Source organism: Pleurodeles waltl, chromosome 7 (assembly GCF_031143425.1).
Source record: "Pleurodeles waltl isolate 20211129_DDA chromosome 7, aPleWal1.hap1.20221129, whole genome shotgun sequence".
NCBI lineage: Eukaryota > Metazoa > Chordata > Amphibia > Caudata > Salamandridae > Pleurodeles > Pleurodeles waltl.
In genome coordinates, this window is record NC_090446.1 from 1,058,064,222 (window position 1) to 1,058,080,715 (window position 16,494).

General features: G+C 48.2%; 1 protein-coding gene across 4 annotated transcripts in view; it reads right to left on the reverse strand.

The window, feature by feature from the left end:
• The window catches only part of RHOT1 (ras homolog family member T1), a 394,200-nt gene that overhangs the window by 120,606 nt on the left and 257,100 nt on the right, over positions 1 to 16,494 (reverse strand). For all 4 annotated transcript variants that reach the window (XM_069199969.1, XM_069199971.1, XM_069199970.1 and 1 more), the window contains exon 16: positions 15,656 to 15,739. In XM_069199969.1, coding sequence (XP_069056070.1) covers positions 15,656 to 15,739 — 84 coding nt within the window. The remainder of the gene's footprint in view (positions 1 to 15,655; positions 15,740 to 16,494) is intronic.

Sequence of the window (16,494 nt, forward strand, 5' to 3'; positions counted from 1 at the left end):
AATTGGGAACAGCTGGGAAGGAAAAGAATTACAATTTAAACCCATTTATAATGTTAAAGTTGGATTTTAAGCCTCACTTCTGAAAATACAACTTTTAGAAAGTTGGCATTTTCATGTCATAACCATTTGATGCCTGCAGTCTTTGTACTGGGTCACGACAGACGTAGGTGGCAGTTGGCCTTTGTGTATTCTTTCCAGACAGTAAGACAAAGGGGGGTTAGGTGTTGGCAGGATGGGAGGGACTGAGCTGTTCCCTGGCCCAATTACATTTCGAAGGGGCTGCCTCTGCACACCCACAAATAACTTGATACCACTCTATTGTCACCCCAGATCCCTTGGGGTCTGGCAGGGGAAGGCCATTCCAGAACCAGATGTGGGGGAAGCCTAGAAGGTTCTCCCACTTCAAAGTCTGGGTTATAGATACACAACAAGCTCCAGGGGCTTCACTGTACCTGCCAAACTGACCTGATGCAACTGGCCCTTCCCAGACCTGTCTGAGCCCTGCTGGTCTCTGCTGGAATTAGTTCCTGGACCATTGGCTGTATAAATATTTAGTGCAGTGTCTCGGAGTTAAGCCTGACTACTTTTGCGCCAAGCTACCAGAGAGTTATGCACAGGTTAATTTAGTGACTTCTGCTGTTCACCCAGACTAAGATTGTGGTTGTTGCTTGATGAGGGATTTTACCCTACTCAATCAAAAAAACTAATTCTTACAGTATCAATCATTCAATAACCAGTTTCTACCCCAGGCCTCTAGAAAAGGCATGTCAGAGAATGAAAGCACTTAGAAACAATGCTATTAAAATATCCTTGACCAGACCTCCAGTTGGTAATTCACTAGCATTAGCAGACAGCACCATTCCATTAAATATGGTCCTGTGTGTATGTTTTAGTCAAAGAACTATAAGATTTCTCCCTTTTTAATAAAAGTATTATGTAGTAAGCACTGCATTAAAATCTGCATAAGACTCCCAACAGCAGCATTTGTCCACAGGGGCAATCTCTTGGAATTTTCCTCAGGACCTACCTCACCATAACTGCAGTGCTGTGGGGAATGTGGAACCAGGAAAAATGATTATTATTGCTAGCCTCCCCACTAAACAATGGTGTGTTCATGGTCAATCATATTTTCAACATATAAATCTGCTGCCATTTGCTTTATCATTGCACAGGAGGGTGAGTGAGGCTACAACCACAGACAGCTGAAGTGTATTGCTTGCTCTCCTGTGGCCGCAACATGAAAATCAGACGCACTGTATGCACCCAATGCAGCACAAAAGGTAAAAAACACAACAAAAAAACTTTAAACTTTTGCTCTCAAATCTGCTGGAAGAATTAGTGCAGATGGATGCCATGAGTGTAGAGTGGTCACAAACTGAAAAGCTGAAGATGCAGATAAACATGACATGAGATGAGATCTGTCTTATGTATGAGATCTGTCTTATGTATGAGATGCTTGAAAAAAATGAGATGCTCAGTGTGAGTCGTGTATTGGCTAGAGATGCTTTACAAATGTGAAAAACTTGATGTGAAAAAAAGAGATACATAAAGCTGGCAAAAATTAAATGCAGTGTGTGTGAGAGACGGGTCATACAAACACACAATGCTTGCTGTATGAGACACAGTATACCATATGTTGTGATATACTTGAAACAATAAGAAAAGTGACACTGGCTTGTGAGATGCTCACAGAAATTCAGTATAGTAAAATATGCCAAACAAGATGAATGTGGGTGATGCTTGGTCAATAAGCAAATCTAAGGTCTCCTTTGGAGTCGGTACAGGCTTTAATTCATAGAATCATTTGGAGCTTCATGCTGTCAGAGATATGGCTCCAATTTTCTCTCTCCCTGGCTGGCACACATTTGTCTGCCTTGCGCTAGTGCTCACAGCCATACACTTTAGTGTAAAGGAGTGTGTTTCATGTCAAGCATTGGTTTTTGTAGTGTAAGTGTACCCTTCTGTACAAATACTATGCATTAACCTAGTTTAATATTTTGACCACTCTATGTATTCTGTAAAGTGCTGTACACATATCAAATGTTTAGGGAAAATACAACTTTACTCATTCTTTATGCCTGCCTTGAGGAAGTGTAAATGTTTACCACAAAGTCTTATCTACTTCATTTTTTTTTTTTTTTAAAGTAAATCAGTCTTTGTATTAAAAACCATGGATGGTTGTTTGGAAATAAGAGGTGGGTGAACCACTGGAAGCTCAAGCCAGCCTTGAGCTGGAAGCCTGGCTCTGGCTCAGCTTGAAGTCCTGTTGGGACCTTGAGCCCATAACGAGCTGAGCATTGGCTTCTGCCTGCCCCCCTCCCTCTATCCAGGATGTGGCCTTACAGTAGAGCTGCTGAATATGGAACTGGGGAACTAGGTTCAAGTCTTGCATTGGCTCAACATCCTGTGATTCTGGGCCAGTCCCTTATACTCCCCATGGCAGTAAACAATGTATGTGGTCTTCTATAATGTAACTGGTGGTCATATAAAGCACTCCAACACCTTTGGGTTGAGTTTGGACTATATTTCAAAAACTACAAACGAAGTACAAGGTTAAGATAAAGTTTTAACATAAGGATGAACAAATAAATACCCTTTAGTGGCTGATTTGTACAAAGTTAAACCAAAAAAGTTGAATTAATCACAACTTGCCCAGTTAAACTGTGTGATCTTAGGCAAATATGTTATTTCACCCAAACTATTTTTCCTTAATTATCACCAATGACAGCATATTCAAATATGTGAGTTCAGACTACCAGTGGTGGAAAACTATCACTTTTAACAAGCACTTTCCGGTAGAGTGCTAAAATGCTCCCCGTTATTGTCAAGGTTTCATCTTTAAAAAAAAAAAAAAAAAAGTTTTGAAGAGACTTAGGCCCTCATTATAACAATGGTGGTAAAAAGCTGCAGCGACGGGTGCCAAAAGACCGTCGCCGCGGCTACCAGCCATATTATGACCACAGATGGATTTGGGGGGGCGTGGCCAACATGGCGACCGGAGCAGTAGCGTAAACTGCAGCTCCGCACCTGGCCCACTATAATCATCCTGAGTACGGCGCCTATCATCTTCCTCACTATAGGCGCTGTCTGACAAAACCGCCCAGGACCGCCACCCGGAGCAGCGACCCTTCCTGAGGCGTTGGATCGCCTCGCATACCGCAAAGGAACTCGCAGCCTGCTGAGCCGGCGCCCGCGACCGCAGGCCGGCTCGACCCCCCCGGCCCTCTAGTGCTCGCACTGTGCTGCAGGAGGGCTTGGACACGCCGAGGATTGGTCGGACCCGTGCCTCGGAGGTCGCGCTGCTATGAAGCACTCGAGTGCGGCCCCTCCCCTGAGACTGTGACACCACTGCAGCGCTGAACCCGGCGTGGTGCCCAGCGCCCGGTGCTGTGACGACCTTCTGCGGCGCTGGGGCCTTTCAGCCCGTGTTGCTTTCTTCCCAGCTGAGCGCCGCCTCTAATCTCCCCCCCCCCCCACCCCCACCACACCCAAACCTTTTTTTTTTTTGTGGCCTGTAAGCTCCTGAGAAGGTTGATCAGGCCCCCGTGGCGCTGGAATATCACGCCTGATCTGAGCAAGTCCCGTACAGGCTGAGGACCCCCAAGACTCGACAAGTGGCTTGCGCGTTGCTGTGACAAGGCAACCAACGTGCCTGCACCGACCAGAGCAACCAATTTGGAGACCCCCAGCAGTGGCCCCAAGTGCCTGCACGAGACTGCAGTGGGCTGCACACCCTTCGGCGGCACGGACCGAGTCGCGGTGTGGCGGCAGACCGCTATCCCCCCTTCTGGAGCCTGCTCACGTGTAGCGAACAGCAGTGTAATTGGGGCGCGGGAGTCGTTATCGCTGGCCCCACTGTGGCGTCTTGCTCATTTCTGACCCACTGCATTCACGCCATGCTGAAGCACTGGGCTAGTGCTCCCACTGCCTACACAGAGTACTCCCCACATCCTGGACACATCGCCGCCCTGGCACTGGGTTCGTCACCACAGTGTGTCACTGCACGGGGCACGTGTGATATCTAGCACCAGATTGGGATCCGAAGACAAGCTGAGAATGCTGCGCAGCGCTAAAATACAACGCCAAACACCGGGACTCAAATAGCATGTCTCACTAGCACTAATTTCTATGCCTGGCACTGGAAAGGTAATGTGGTAACCCCACCCTCTGCAAGACATTAATCGCCTAATCATGCTTTTACTACTAGTGGCTCCCCAGTGCTGTGGACACCAAATGGGTAAACCGAAAACCCCACGTCCACCCCCGGGTAATATGGATACCAGCGCCACCCCCTCCTCAGAGGCCCAATGTGCCACGCAACTAGCTCTGAAGAAGATGGACCTAACGTTGCAAACACACACAACGCAGTTCGAAAAGATTTTACAAGCTATCCTTGACACTAAGGCGGTGATTGCGGCCATTCTGGCTTTCCCGCTGTGCTGGCGGGCGACCGCCAAAAGGCCGCCCGCCAGCACAGCGGGAAAGACCCAGCAACGATGAAGCCGGCTCCGAATGGAGCCGGCGGAGTTGCTGGAGTGCGACGGGTGCAGTAGCACCCGTCGCGAATTTCAGTGTCTGCTAGGCAGACACTGAAATTCTTTTTGGGGCCCTCTTACTGGGGCCCCTGCAGTGCCCATGCCAATGCAGGGGCCCCCAGGGGCCCCACGGCACCCCCTACCGCCATCCTGTTCCTGGCGGGGGGATGGCGGTAGGGGGTGTCAGAATCCCCCATGGCGGCGGAGCGCGCTCCGACGCCATGGAGGATTCTGTAGGGCAGCGGAAAACCGGCGGGAGACCGCCGGTTTTCCTAGTCTGACCGCGGCCGAACCGCCGCGGTCGGAATGCCCTGCGGGGCACCGCCGGTCTGTCGGCGGTGCTCCCGCCGACCCCTGGAAGCCAAAATTGGCTCAGTGGCAGAAGAAGTCAACGTACTGCGTGCAGACCAACATGCATTGGCTGACAGGGTGAAGGAACTGGAAAAAGACAACGTATCGCTCCCTCTGAATGTGAAAAACCTCCAAGCACAGGTAACTCATCTAACAACCGAAATTGAAGACTTAAAATGCAGGGCAGAGGACGCAGAGGGAAGATCACGACGTAACAACATCCGACTAGTTGGGTTCCCAGAGCGCGCTGAGGGCCCTTGCACGGAACTCTTTGTGGAACAATGGCTCGCGGAGACACTTCGCAAAGATAATATCCCAAAGTTTTTATCAATCGAGCGCGCCCACACGGTCCCGGGTAGACCCCCTCCGCCGGGGGCACAACCCCGCCCGCTGATAGCAAGACTCCTGAACTATCGCGACAGAGACCTTATTCTACAACTATTCCGTAAGTCAGGGCCCATACGATTTGCCGAGATCACAGCTTATCCAGATTACACAGCAGAGGTGCAAAAGAAACGTAGCTCCTTCTACCGGGTAAAGGAACGTCTTAGTGAACTCAACATCAAATACGCACTGCTGTTCCCGTCCAGACTTCGTGTGCAAGACGACACGCGTACACTCTTCTTCACTACACCAGAAGACGCTTGGACCTAGCTACACGCTAAGGGCCTGGCTGACCCTATGGTCACCAATAACCCCATGGAACAATGATCCTCTCCCAAAACCAGACGTAGGCAACGTAAAAAACACGGCGGCAAACGGACGCTCAAACAGTCTCGTACTGAACGTTCTCTCCTCCTGCAGGTTACGACTCGCTTTGTCAACACTTCACCGACAACCCTGTCCACTCAAACCGAAGGGGAGCTAGACCGCGAAGTAAACTCAGATTCAGCGGATTCTGATTGAGGCCCTACTCTTACTCCACGCACGGCAGACAACATTTGTTAGACAACTAAGAACTAATCCTCCGAGTGCCTGGCGTCGTGCTCACTCCATTATGCTGCAACCTGCTCAGTTCAGTTGTCTGGGGCCTGTGAGGCGGAGCCACGAGTCCCTTAATACAACACTCTAGTCAATCATGGTCCTGGGTGGCGAGTCCCACAACAAGTGCAACTCGGGCCAGGCAACCCAATGACTTGGAACCAATGTTCGCCAGCGCCCTCCACTCCATATGGACTGTTCCCTCACGTTGGCAACTGCCGGAACTTTTTCTAGCCTTGCCACAACCTCAGTTGAAGTTATATATAGTTATTGTTTACTTTTTCATTCATTGGTCTAATCCCACGCTGTTCAGCGGGGACCACGTTCATATTAAACCACGTCACACTTGCCATACCAACAAAACCATGCTTACCAATAAAAGAGACACGACCTGGCTAACCCCGGAGGGTAACGGGCACATCACCATTACAAGAAGGGGGAATGACACACATCACCTTCACCTAGCCAAACCTAAAAAACCTCCATGACCTTACAAATTCAACAATATACCCCAAAATATAAGATACTCACATGGAATATTAGAGGCATGGCAGCAACGCGTAAGAGGCATCGGATTTACACTTTCTTAGGAGACATCAGGTACACATAGCCCTATTGCAAGAGACACACCTATCTCAATCCACACTGGAAAATGCACGGTCAAAATGGAAAGGGAAACTATACGGCACCACTTCTTCAACATTTGCTCATGGGGTGGCAATCTGGATTGCCCCGGGGTCCCATTCGCCATATCTCGCACGCAAAGCGACCCAAACGGTAGATATGTGATATTAGAAGGCGACCTAGACGGCTCCCCCCACTCATAGCGCTTTATGCCCCGAATCCACAGTGGATTGCATATGGGGAGGGGACTTTAACTGCGTCTTAAACACTCAAATAGATCGCTCATTTACCCCGCTTGACACTGCTCCATCTACCTGTGCATCTAAGGATCTGTCAAAGTGGGTCTCCAACAATGGCTTGAGAGACGTTTGGAGGTTGGGGCACCCTACTAACCACAAATATTCCTTTTATTCCCCTGTACACAGATTGTATACCAGGTTAGACATGCTCTTTACATCCGTGTCTGTAACTCTAAAAGTAAATGCATCCGAGTACCTAGCCCGCTCTATCTCCGATCATAACCCGCTTTACACAACTTTAGATTGGGGCTGCACCCACACTCGCATACCAACTTGGCGGCTGCAAACAGAAGCCCTCACTGACCCTCCCTTTCATGCGGAATAATCCAAGTGCTTATCTGACTATTTCTCCATGAACAAAAACACAACATCATCTTGTGCTACTGAATGGGATGCCCACAAAGTTGTAATACGCGGACATTGCCTTGCAGCCACAGTGGGGGTTAGGAAGACACTCACCAGAGAACTGCAGACACTAGAGACCAAGCTCCGCAAAGCGAGTTAGAAGCCTCCCGGAATGAATCTACATTAGCTGCACTCAACTTGCTCAGAGCTGACTACAGAGAGGCAGACTCTAGGTTAAGCAAACATGACTACAGACACTACATGACGAAACAACATGCTGAGGGAGATGGTTGGCGAATCAACCATGCTAACAGTCTGCCTGACCTAACACAATCCTCCCCCATAGGCACGATACGTTTGAATTCGGGTAACATCATCAACACCCAGGTGGAAATAAATGAGGCCTTCTTTGCATACTATCATGCTCTATAAACACCTCCTCCCCCTCCAACCGAACAGCAATTAGATGAAATTCTGTCGCAGGTTCACCAAAATCAACGCATCATCGACAAAAAAGATACTATAGATGGTCCCATTACTATAGAAGAACTCCGCCTAGCCCTATCACAAATGGCATGGAGTATTTTGGCTCCCAAGCTGCTCTCCTCTTACAACCACTATTAGAGGTATTCAATGAACCACGAAACAAGTTACAACTCCCTGATTCCATGCGCGAAGTCCTGATAGTCGTGCTTCGAAAACCAGGGCGTGACCCCCTAGACGTGAAATCGTATAGACCAATTTCCCTATTAAATACAGAGTGTAAATTGTTAGGAAAAATATTGGCCAATAGGTTACTTCCCTTCCTACCAAATTTGATACATTCCGACCAGTCGGGATTCATCCCGGGAAGGAGCACCTTTATAAATATTAGAAGACTAATCCACATTATGGATCACGTTACGGAGGCAGAAGCAGTGGCCCTTTCCCTAGACAAAGAAAAAGCGTTTGATACGCTGAGCTGGGACTTCCTCATGCGCAGGTTTGAAGCGATGGGCTTCGGACATGGCTTCTCCAGCTGGATCAAAACGCTGTACTCCAAACCTATAGCCGTGTCAAAACGGGTCAAATTATATCTGAAGCATTTCCTATAGGCAGAGGCACTAGGCAAGGCTGTCCACTATCCCCCTTATTATTCGCAATAGCCATGGAACCATTAGCAATCAAATTTGGTAGCAACGCACGCATATGGGGCATCTCAGAAATTAACTCATATCACATTATATCCTTATATGCAGATGATGCCCTAATTTACCTGCGCAACCACTCCACTTCCATGGCAGGGGTAATGTCATTACTGGATTCATTCGCACTAGCCTCCGGATTGTGCATAAACTGGTTAAAGTCAAGCATCTCCCCACTCACTCCCGTGACAAGCAAATCTCACCTAGCATTGCCGCAATATCAATATCCATGGTCACACACAACTTTCAAATACCTAGGCGTACAAATCTATCACTCCATAGCTAAAAGAGGGCAATCTCAACAGAGTGCTGAGATCCACCCGCGGTTCGTTGCCATTTTGGTGCTCACTCCCCTTATCCCCTATGGGTCGGGTAGCTATAGCCAAAATGCTTATCCTACCCAGGTTTCTATACTACTTTACGGCCCTCCCGCTATCCCTGCCTCACTCGTTCTTCCATAGGCTGCACTCTCTGCTGACTGACCTTCTCTGGGGTAGGGACAGATGAAGAGTGGCACTATCTATAACACAATACCCACAGGAGACGGGAGGATTGGGCATGCCAAACTTCGAACTGTACTATGCTGCGGCGCAGTTGTTCTGGCTCACTACATGGCTTAGTGCACATCCATCCACAGAAAGTAAAGCGCTGCGCGCATACACTGCACCACAAATGTTACTAACTTCGTTGCTGGCTGGCCCTCACCGCCCGCCATCAAAATCCATTCTGCTAAAAGCTGCGAGATTTTGTTGGCGCAGATACGTTCAAGGCAAGTCCCCCTTACCTCCTTACTCCCCTCTATTGCTGCGACTCAATTACCAGGGACCCAAGCTCTCTCACTACAGCATGATACGCGAGTCATACGTACATTAAACGTGGGGAATTATTACTCAAGTTCTACAATGCGCACCTTTGAGGAACTTGTAGCGGCAGGGATCATGCATCCAGCCGCCTTCTTGACATACAGTGCCACCAAAAGTCTACTTATTAACCTATGGGGCCCCAGCAATAATGAACCACGTAAGTCCCATCTGCTCACAGCAATTCTTACTATAGGAGAAACAAAAAGCATCATAACCAAATTATACAAAGGGCTACTAACAGAGGCCTGCCCGAAAACGATACGTGCAAAAGCCCGGTGGGACGGCGTCCTCTCGACGCCATTATCTCAAAAAGCCTGGGACGCAGCCCTCACACTGGTCAAGACAGTATCCCGCAACACCAGATTACGGTACACCCAACTTTATTATGTCCAACACTCATACTTATCTCCGGCTCGCATTCAACGGATATATCCGAACACAAATCCAGTATGCCCTAGATGTGCCACCCCAGCGGCGGACTCTTACCATATGGTCTGGAGCTGCCACTCAATTAATACCGCTTGGCAACAAATCACTATCATCACAACAGATATCGCAAACAATACTCTTAGTCCCACACCTGAATCCGGCTTACTCGGCATACGCCACCGAGCCAAGGATAGTAAACACCTCCACAGATTTATAGACTTAGCATTCGCAGTTTTTAAACATCTGATTGCCATGGACTGGAAGGCCCCGCACGCTCCCCCACACTCCGCCTGGCTTCGCGACCTGCTTAGCCGCTCGCAAGCTGAGACGCAGACACTACGCCAATTACAACAGAAGGGCCTGATACAGGGCGGCGCCGAAATATGGAACATTTATGTGGTGAGTACAGAAGCCAGAGATGAGACACTCAGCACCCTGGAATTACCTCCTTGTTTAATATTTATATTTGCCACCCCCTCCACTGCCTCTTGATTATTCAGCCCTGACACCTTAGTATCCTATCCTAGCACAGCAACGTAATGCCTAAAGGTGCCTTTCCCCTTGTCAGCGACCCCACAGACCCGGGATCTTGACTCGCTCACTACGCCTCGGTCGCTGGACGACCCTTCATTACCCCAAACCTCGTCAATGGCTCCACAGCTTATTTACACATATAGGTGACGTGCTCCCCTTACCCGCCACCCCTCCGACTGACGTAGCCCATACCTACTTCCGAAATTGGTACGTGCATGTTGGTATTCAGTCGTGACCCTAACCACCAGTTACACAGTTTTAAGTTATATTTCGACACAACACAATGCCATAACACATAACTAGAGTATGAAAGTATGTAGACGGATTGTAAAATCTTTAATACTTTAATAGTGTATTGATGTTCATGCACAATGTTTAATAAACAGATTTTTTTTTTTTAAATTACCACAGACGGGTTTCCGCCAGAAGGATGTCAGAAATCCCGCTGTGGCCATGCCGGCGGATGGCGGGAAGGTGGCGCTGCTGCCATCAGCAGCGCCACACCAGTAGATCGCCGTCAGCTGTATTAGAAAAATTTATGCGGGCTGACAGTATTCTGCTGGCAGCAGCGCCTCGTCCTGTCTCCTGCCGGAGGACCTCCGAGATCCAGGTAAGTGGGTGCTCCGACAGGGGAGAGGGTGGATGGTGTTGTGTGTGTGGGGGGTGGGCGGTGTATGTTTGTGCGTGTGTGTATGCAGCTGTGTGTTGTATGTGTGTGCATGTTTGGGGGGTAAGTCCATATATGTTGAGTTGTGTGAATGCGTGTCTGCGTGTAAGTAAGTGTGTGTGTGTGTGTGTGTGTGTGAATGGATCAATGCATGCGTGCATGAATGTGAGAATGGGTGTGTGCATGCATGTGTGCAGGGAGGGCCATGTATGAAAGGGGGGTCTGGAGAGGAGGGGGGTATGGTGTGGAGGGGGCGAGGGGTGGTGAAGACCCCTACCAGTAACAGGGAAGGGATTCCCTGTCACTGATGGTGCCTACCGCCATGGTTTTCGTGACGGTAAGGAAGCCGCGAAAACCATGGCAGTAGGTGGGGTCATAATCCCGTGGCGGTCAGTGTGGTACAGTGGCGGCTTGGCTGATATGGAGAAAAGTACCGCCAGCCTGTTGGCAGTACTTTCCTCCATGTTACCACCGACCGACGGGATCATAATTGACCCCCTTTATCATATTTGATGTGATGTTTGTTGTATAATTTACATACCAAATATTTTCAGGGCTTGACTCATGCACGGGCTCTAAGCTGTGACCCAGACCCTTGGCTTGGCTCTGGCTTGGTGCTCCCTGTTAATTTGTTTGCTTGCCCACCTTCATATTAATCAACTGAGGTTTACTCTTAGAACAATGGATTGGCCACAGATCAGGGAGGACCAAATTATGTGACCGCATTGACTAAATTATACAGCAATAAAGAGCAAATTGTGCTGCACAATTTGACACTTTTTGTGATGGTATTACTTAATTATATTGCCATTTTTTCAATCCTATAACTGTATGGGCAAAGGTTTCACCTCATTAGTACAGGCTTAACGCACAAAGGGTGCACATATGTTGTATGTGGTGATCAGAGTTGTGGTCCTGCCATGTGGTTTCACTGTTCTTTTGCATGAATTTGAGGTGAAAAGGATAGGCTGCTCTCAACTGATTCTAATATATGGATGGAAGTGCCTGAGTGCCTTGCGGCCTATGTTTGGACTACTTTGGCATGGGTTAAAGGGTACGAACCTTCAGAGGTGCACAACCAGTGTTTCATGCAGCTAAAAGGCCCATAAATTAATCCAATCCCTCTGAAAGCATCCTCCATAGAAGGAAAATAAGGCATGCACTTTAAAGTGCAACAGGGCCTTTATCACTTATGATAGACCTTGCTAAATGCAACAATTACCTGGAGGGAGAAGAGTGGATGGACATGGAGGACGGGGCTATTTAATAAAATCAGTTATTGATCCTGATGACAGAATATAATTTTTTACATTAAAGATTCTGATTAAATAGTGTCTTACGTTATAAATGGTTTTAAGGCGCTAGGAAATAAAAAAAAAGAAATTGAGATTTATATTCTGTCAAATATTTATGTTACAGCACCTTGAGACTCACAAGGAATATGAAAACTCTATAGAAATACCAATATAATAGTACAATTTAACCGTGTTGCTCATTTATATTTTAAAAGAATCTTGCATAACCTCTCCTTTATAGCAGTTTAGAGCGTGATAAGGTACTACTATAGTGTATTTGTGAATGGGGAGAGAGATGCTAAGGGAGCCATTTATCCCTGTTTATCTGTCCCCAACAAGTGCTTAAATGACATCTTGTAAGTGGGCTGAAGAGAGGGTGATACTGCAGGGGGCACAAGAAGCAATTTAAGAAAACACAAAGCCTCCTCTACATTTCAAAGGCCTTTGAATTACCTGTGAAGTACTGGAGTCCAGCTAACAGATCAGATAAGAATCCTCAATGTCAGGGAAGCTGCAGCAGCCCCAGCAACAGGGATTGTGAGCTTTAATTAAGAAAAGATTCAGAAGCCCAGTTTAAACTTAATTAGTTTTCATTTCTCATGCTTTTAATCCACTGGAAAACAAATGAAGTTTAAACAGGAGCTGCACCGCTGTCTCGTTCTAAATGTCAAAGTCGTTTGTCCCCATGTCACCCACACTCTTGTCCCCTGTGTCCCCCCACCTCCAAAATCTAGGGGAAGGGGGAGGAACCCCAGCACCCCCCACAGTTCCTACGCCCATGCCCGATTAACAAATTTAGGGGGTGATTCTAACTCTGGCGGGCGGCGGAGGCCGCCCGCCAGAGTTCCCCCCTCCAGAATACCGCACCGCGGTCAGAAGACCGCTGCGGTTATTCTGGGTTTCCCACTGGGCTGGCGGGCGACCGCCAAAAGGCCGCCCACCAGCCCAGTGGGAAACACCCTATCCACGAGGAAGCCGGCTCCGAATGGAGCCGGCGGAGTGGGAAGGTGCGACGGGTGCAGTTGCACCCGTCGCGAATTTCAGTGTCTGCAAAGCAGACACTGAAATTCTTTGTGGGTCCCTCTTACGGGGGCCCCTGCAGTGCCCATGCCATTGGCATGAGCACTGCAGGGGCCCCACGACACCCCATACCGCCATCCTGTTCCTGGCGGGCGAACCGCCAGGAACAGGATGGCGGTATGGGGTGTCTGAATCCCCGGGCAGCGGAAAACCGGCGGGAGACCGCCGGTTTTCCTCTTCTGACCGCGGCCAAACCGCCGCGGTCAGAATGCCCTGCGGGGCACCGCCAGCCTGTTGGCGGTGCTCCCGCCGTCCCTGGCCCCGGCGGTCAAGGACCGCCGGGGTCAGAATGACCCCCTTAGTTCCATCCCAGCCTTACTTTCAGAGGCTACTTCTTAAGTAGCTTGAAAAATCGCTCCAAGGCCAGCGGTTGTGGGACCCGCCTCTCTTTCTGACGTTTTCAATAACAAATCAATAACTCCATCCACTAGTTATGCAGAAGACAAAAACACGTTTGCCAAGAGATCTCATGCCTGGATCAGAATAAAAAGTATTTTGCCAGTTCGGGAGGGAACCCTATCTGGACAGCTGCCATTCGAAAGTCACTCAAGCTTAGTTCATAAACCAGCGATTGCGTGGCCAGCCAAACCTGGATCATCGGCCCAAGTGGCTGGCACAGACTACAGAGACCATGTGTAGACAGTGGCAGCGTGGGGGTGGAAAGGCCCCCCTCCGCACAGGATACACTGGCTGTGACCTCCCGATAAAATCTCTCCATGTACTGTCCATGGGGGCGAGGGGGTATAAGTTTCATTACACCACTGCGCGCAGACGGTGTCATTATGCACAATAATCTATATTTCGTTATCAGCATTTGTCCAGCACTCGTCCCAGAGTACAAACTCCTGTTGGCTCCTATTTTAACCCGCTGGGAGTGCGTTGTTGTAGACAAGCTATCATCGAGTGAGACAATGGGAATAAAATCAGGCTCAACACCTAGGAAATTGAATTTCTCGTAACTGCGGCAAAAAGACGTCCGCCCACCCCAGAATGTTTTTTTAATGAACAGGCTTTTTGAGACTGGACTTTTTATGTTAATACTTGCATTTTTTCTTTGTCTTTGCAACATTGCCACAGTTTTTAACTAGATTATGTATAATGATTTTTTTTTTCTGCAACCCTAAACTTGAGGTGTACCTTTTAACTTGTATTCCTAACCTTTGTTTAAAACATTGTGGGGGTCATTATGAGTTTGGCGGATGGAAAAGGCCGTCTGCCAAACTACCGGGGTCAGGTTGCCGCCAGTGCAGCCGCCTTCCCGCGGGCCCCATTAGGAGTTTCCCTCTTGGTCAGCGGTTGGAAACGGTGTTTCCATCCACTGGCCCAGTGGGAAACAGCCTACAACATTGACACAGGCTCATAATTGAGCCGGCGGCAATGCTGCAGTGCGTAGGGTGCACTAGCACCCATCTCGTTGTTCACTGTCTACAACGCTGTCCGTGGGGAACCATGCACTACCCATGCCAGGTGCACGGGCAGTGCAGTGCTCCACAGGACCCCCCCCCCACCTGCACCCGGTCTCCGCCAGCCTTTAAATGGCAGTGCTATCGCCATGTAAAAGCTGGCGGAGAGGGGGGTCGTAATCACCAGGGCAGAGCGGCTCTCGTGGATTAGTACAGCCAGCACCGCCAGTCCCTCCTGTGGAGGTAAACTGGCGGTCGACCATGGCGCAACCGCCACAGTCGTAATCTGGCTGTCAGTCTGCCGCCAAAGCAGTCGCACCACCGTTTTGGCACTGGTCAGACCGCCACACTCCACCCTGGTGGTCTGAAGACTGCCAGGGTCATAATGACCCCCTGTGTGTGTGTGTGGTTTTGCAAAGGTTTTAAGTAGCTATGCAATAAAAATACATTTGGCAATATGATGGCTTGTCCTTTTTACGGAAGTTGAGTTGTGGACTTTGAACCTGGATTGGTTGTGGAGGGAGGAATGAAGACTAGAGATGGAACTGTGAGAGAGAGGAGGGCTTTGACACAAACAGAGAAGGGTCTTTTCCAGGGCACAGCAATTAAGCTTTTATGCAGGGATCTGCCAACAGGGCTAACTGGGCACTGAACTGAATTCTCGGACAATCTTTGTGGTACAGAAATAGTGAAGTGATTTGTATGCAGAATATTTATGGGAGTGATGTGGGGTGGTGTACTCATACACATTTGGTAATTAGGTAATTTATTGGTCATGCAACTAGACATGAAGACAGCAAACTTAAGCTATATGAAACCGAAACTTGCCAATCTGGGTGAATCAAGCTTAGGTTGGTACTACTGTCTAACCAGAAACATTGTTCTTTGCATTGGCATAAAGACCCAGTCAAACACTTCGTTGTTCATTAGGCAGAAAAACTTGATCCAAATGGACTATGAATACTGGTAATGTAAAAACATGAAACTGAGTTTCTAAATCTAATAGTCAGTTATGGGGTATGTGTATTCTACACCAGAGAACAATATGAAAAGCTAGCAACTTACCAACAAATATTTTTCTTGACCATACACATAAACTGTGTTGATTGCGTAGAAAGATTTGTGCTCCTCTCGTATGTGCCTCTGCCTCTGAAAAAGAAAAATAAGCATCCTTTGTTTGTTTTGTTTAACACTAATGTCCGTCATTGCACCTGGATAAATACCACCAGTAAATTAGTCAATAGAACAGAAACTGCAACAGTGATTGTAGAACTGCAGTGGTAGATGGGGCAGCTTCGATTCTTGTCACAAGTTTGTTTTTGAATATGGAATAGGTGGTTGTTTCAAGAAAAAGTTGAAAAGAAGACAAACCACTTCAAATATACCTTATTGCCCTACTGCCCTAAAATGAAAGAAACCACTGTCAGTACATGCCATTATGTAAAATGTATTAGCTATAAATACCAGCACTGCCTACTTGAAAATAGATCTCAATGGCTGGTAAGACAAAAACCACCTCCAGCAAGAATTCTTAAAAACGATAAGAAGGCTTCATCTGCTCTTGAAAAAACACAGAATCCTGTTGCCTATTCTCTGGTATCAGTGAAGAATAAAGAGTGTGGTACAGGCACAAGTACCATTGATATCTCCAGCCCGGCAGCCGTTACCGCTGTGGCGGTCGGTGTGGTACATTGGCGGCCTGGCTGATATGGAGGAAAGTACCGCCAGCCTGTTGGCAGTACTTTCCTCCATATTACCGCTGAGGTCATGATGACCCCCTTTATCATATTTGATGTGATGCTTGTTGTATAATTTACATACCAAATATTTTCAGGGCTTGACTCATGCATGGGGGTTCTAAGCTGTGGGCCAGACCCTTGTCTTGGCTCTGGCTTGGTGCTCCC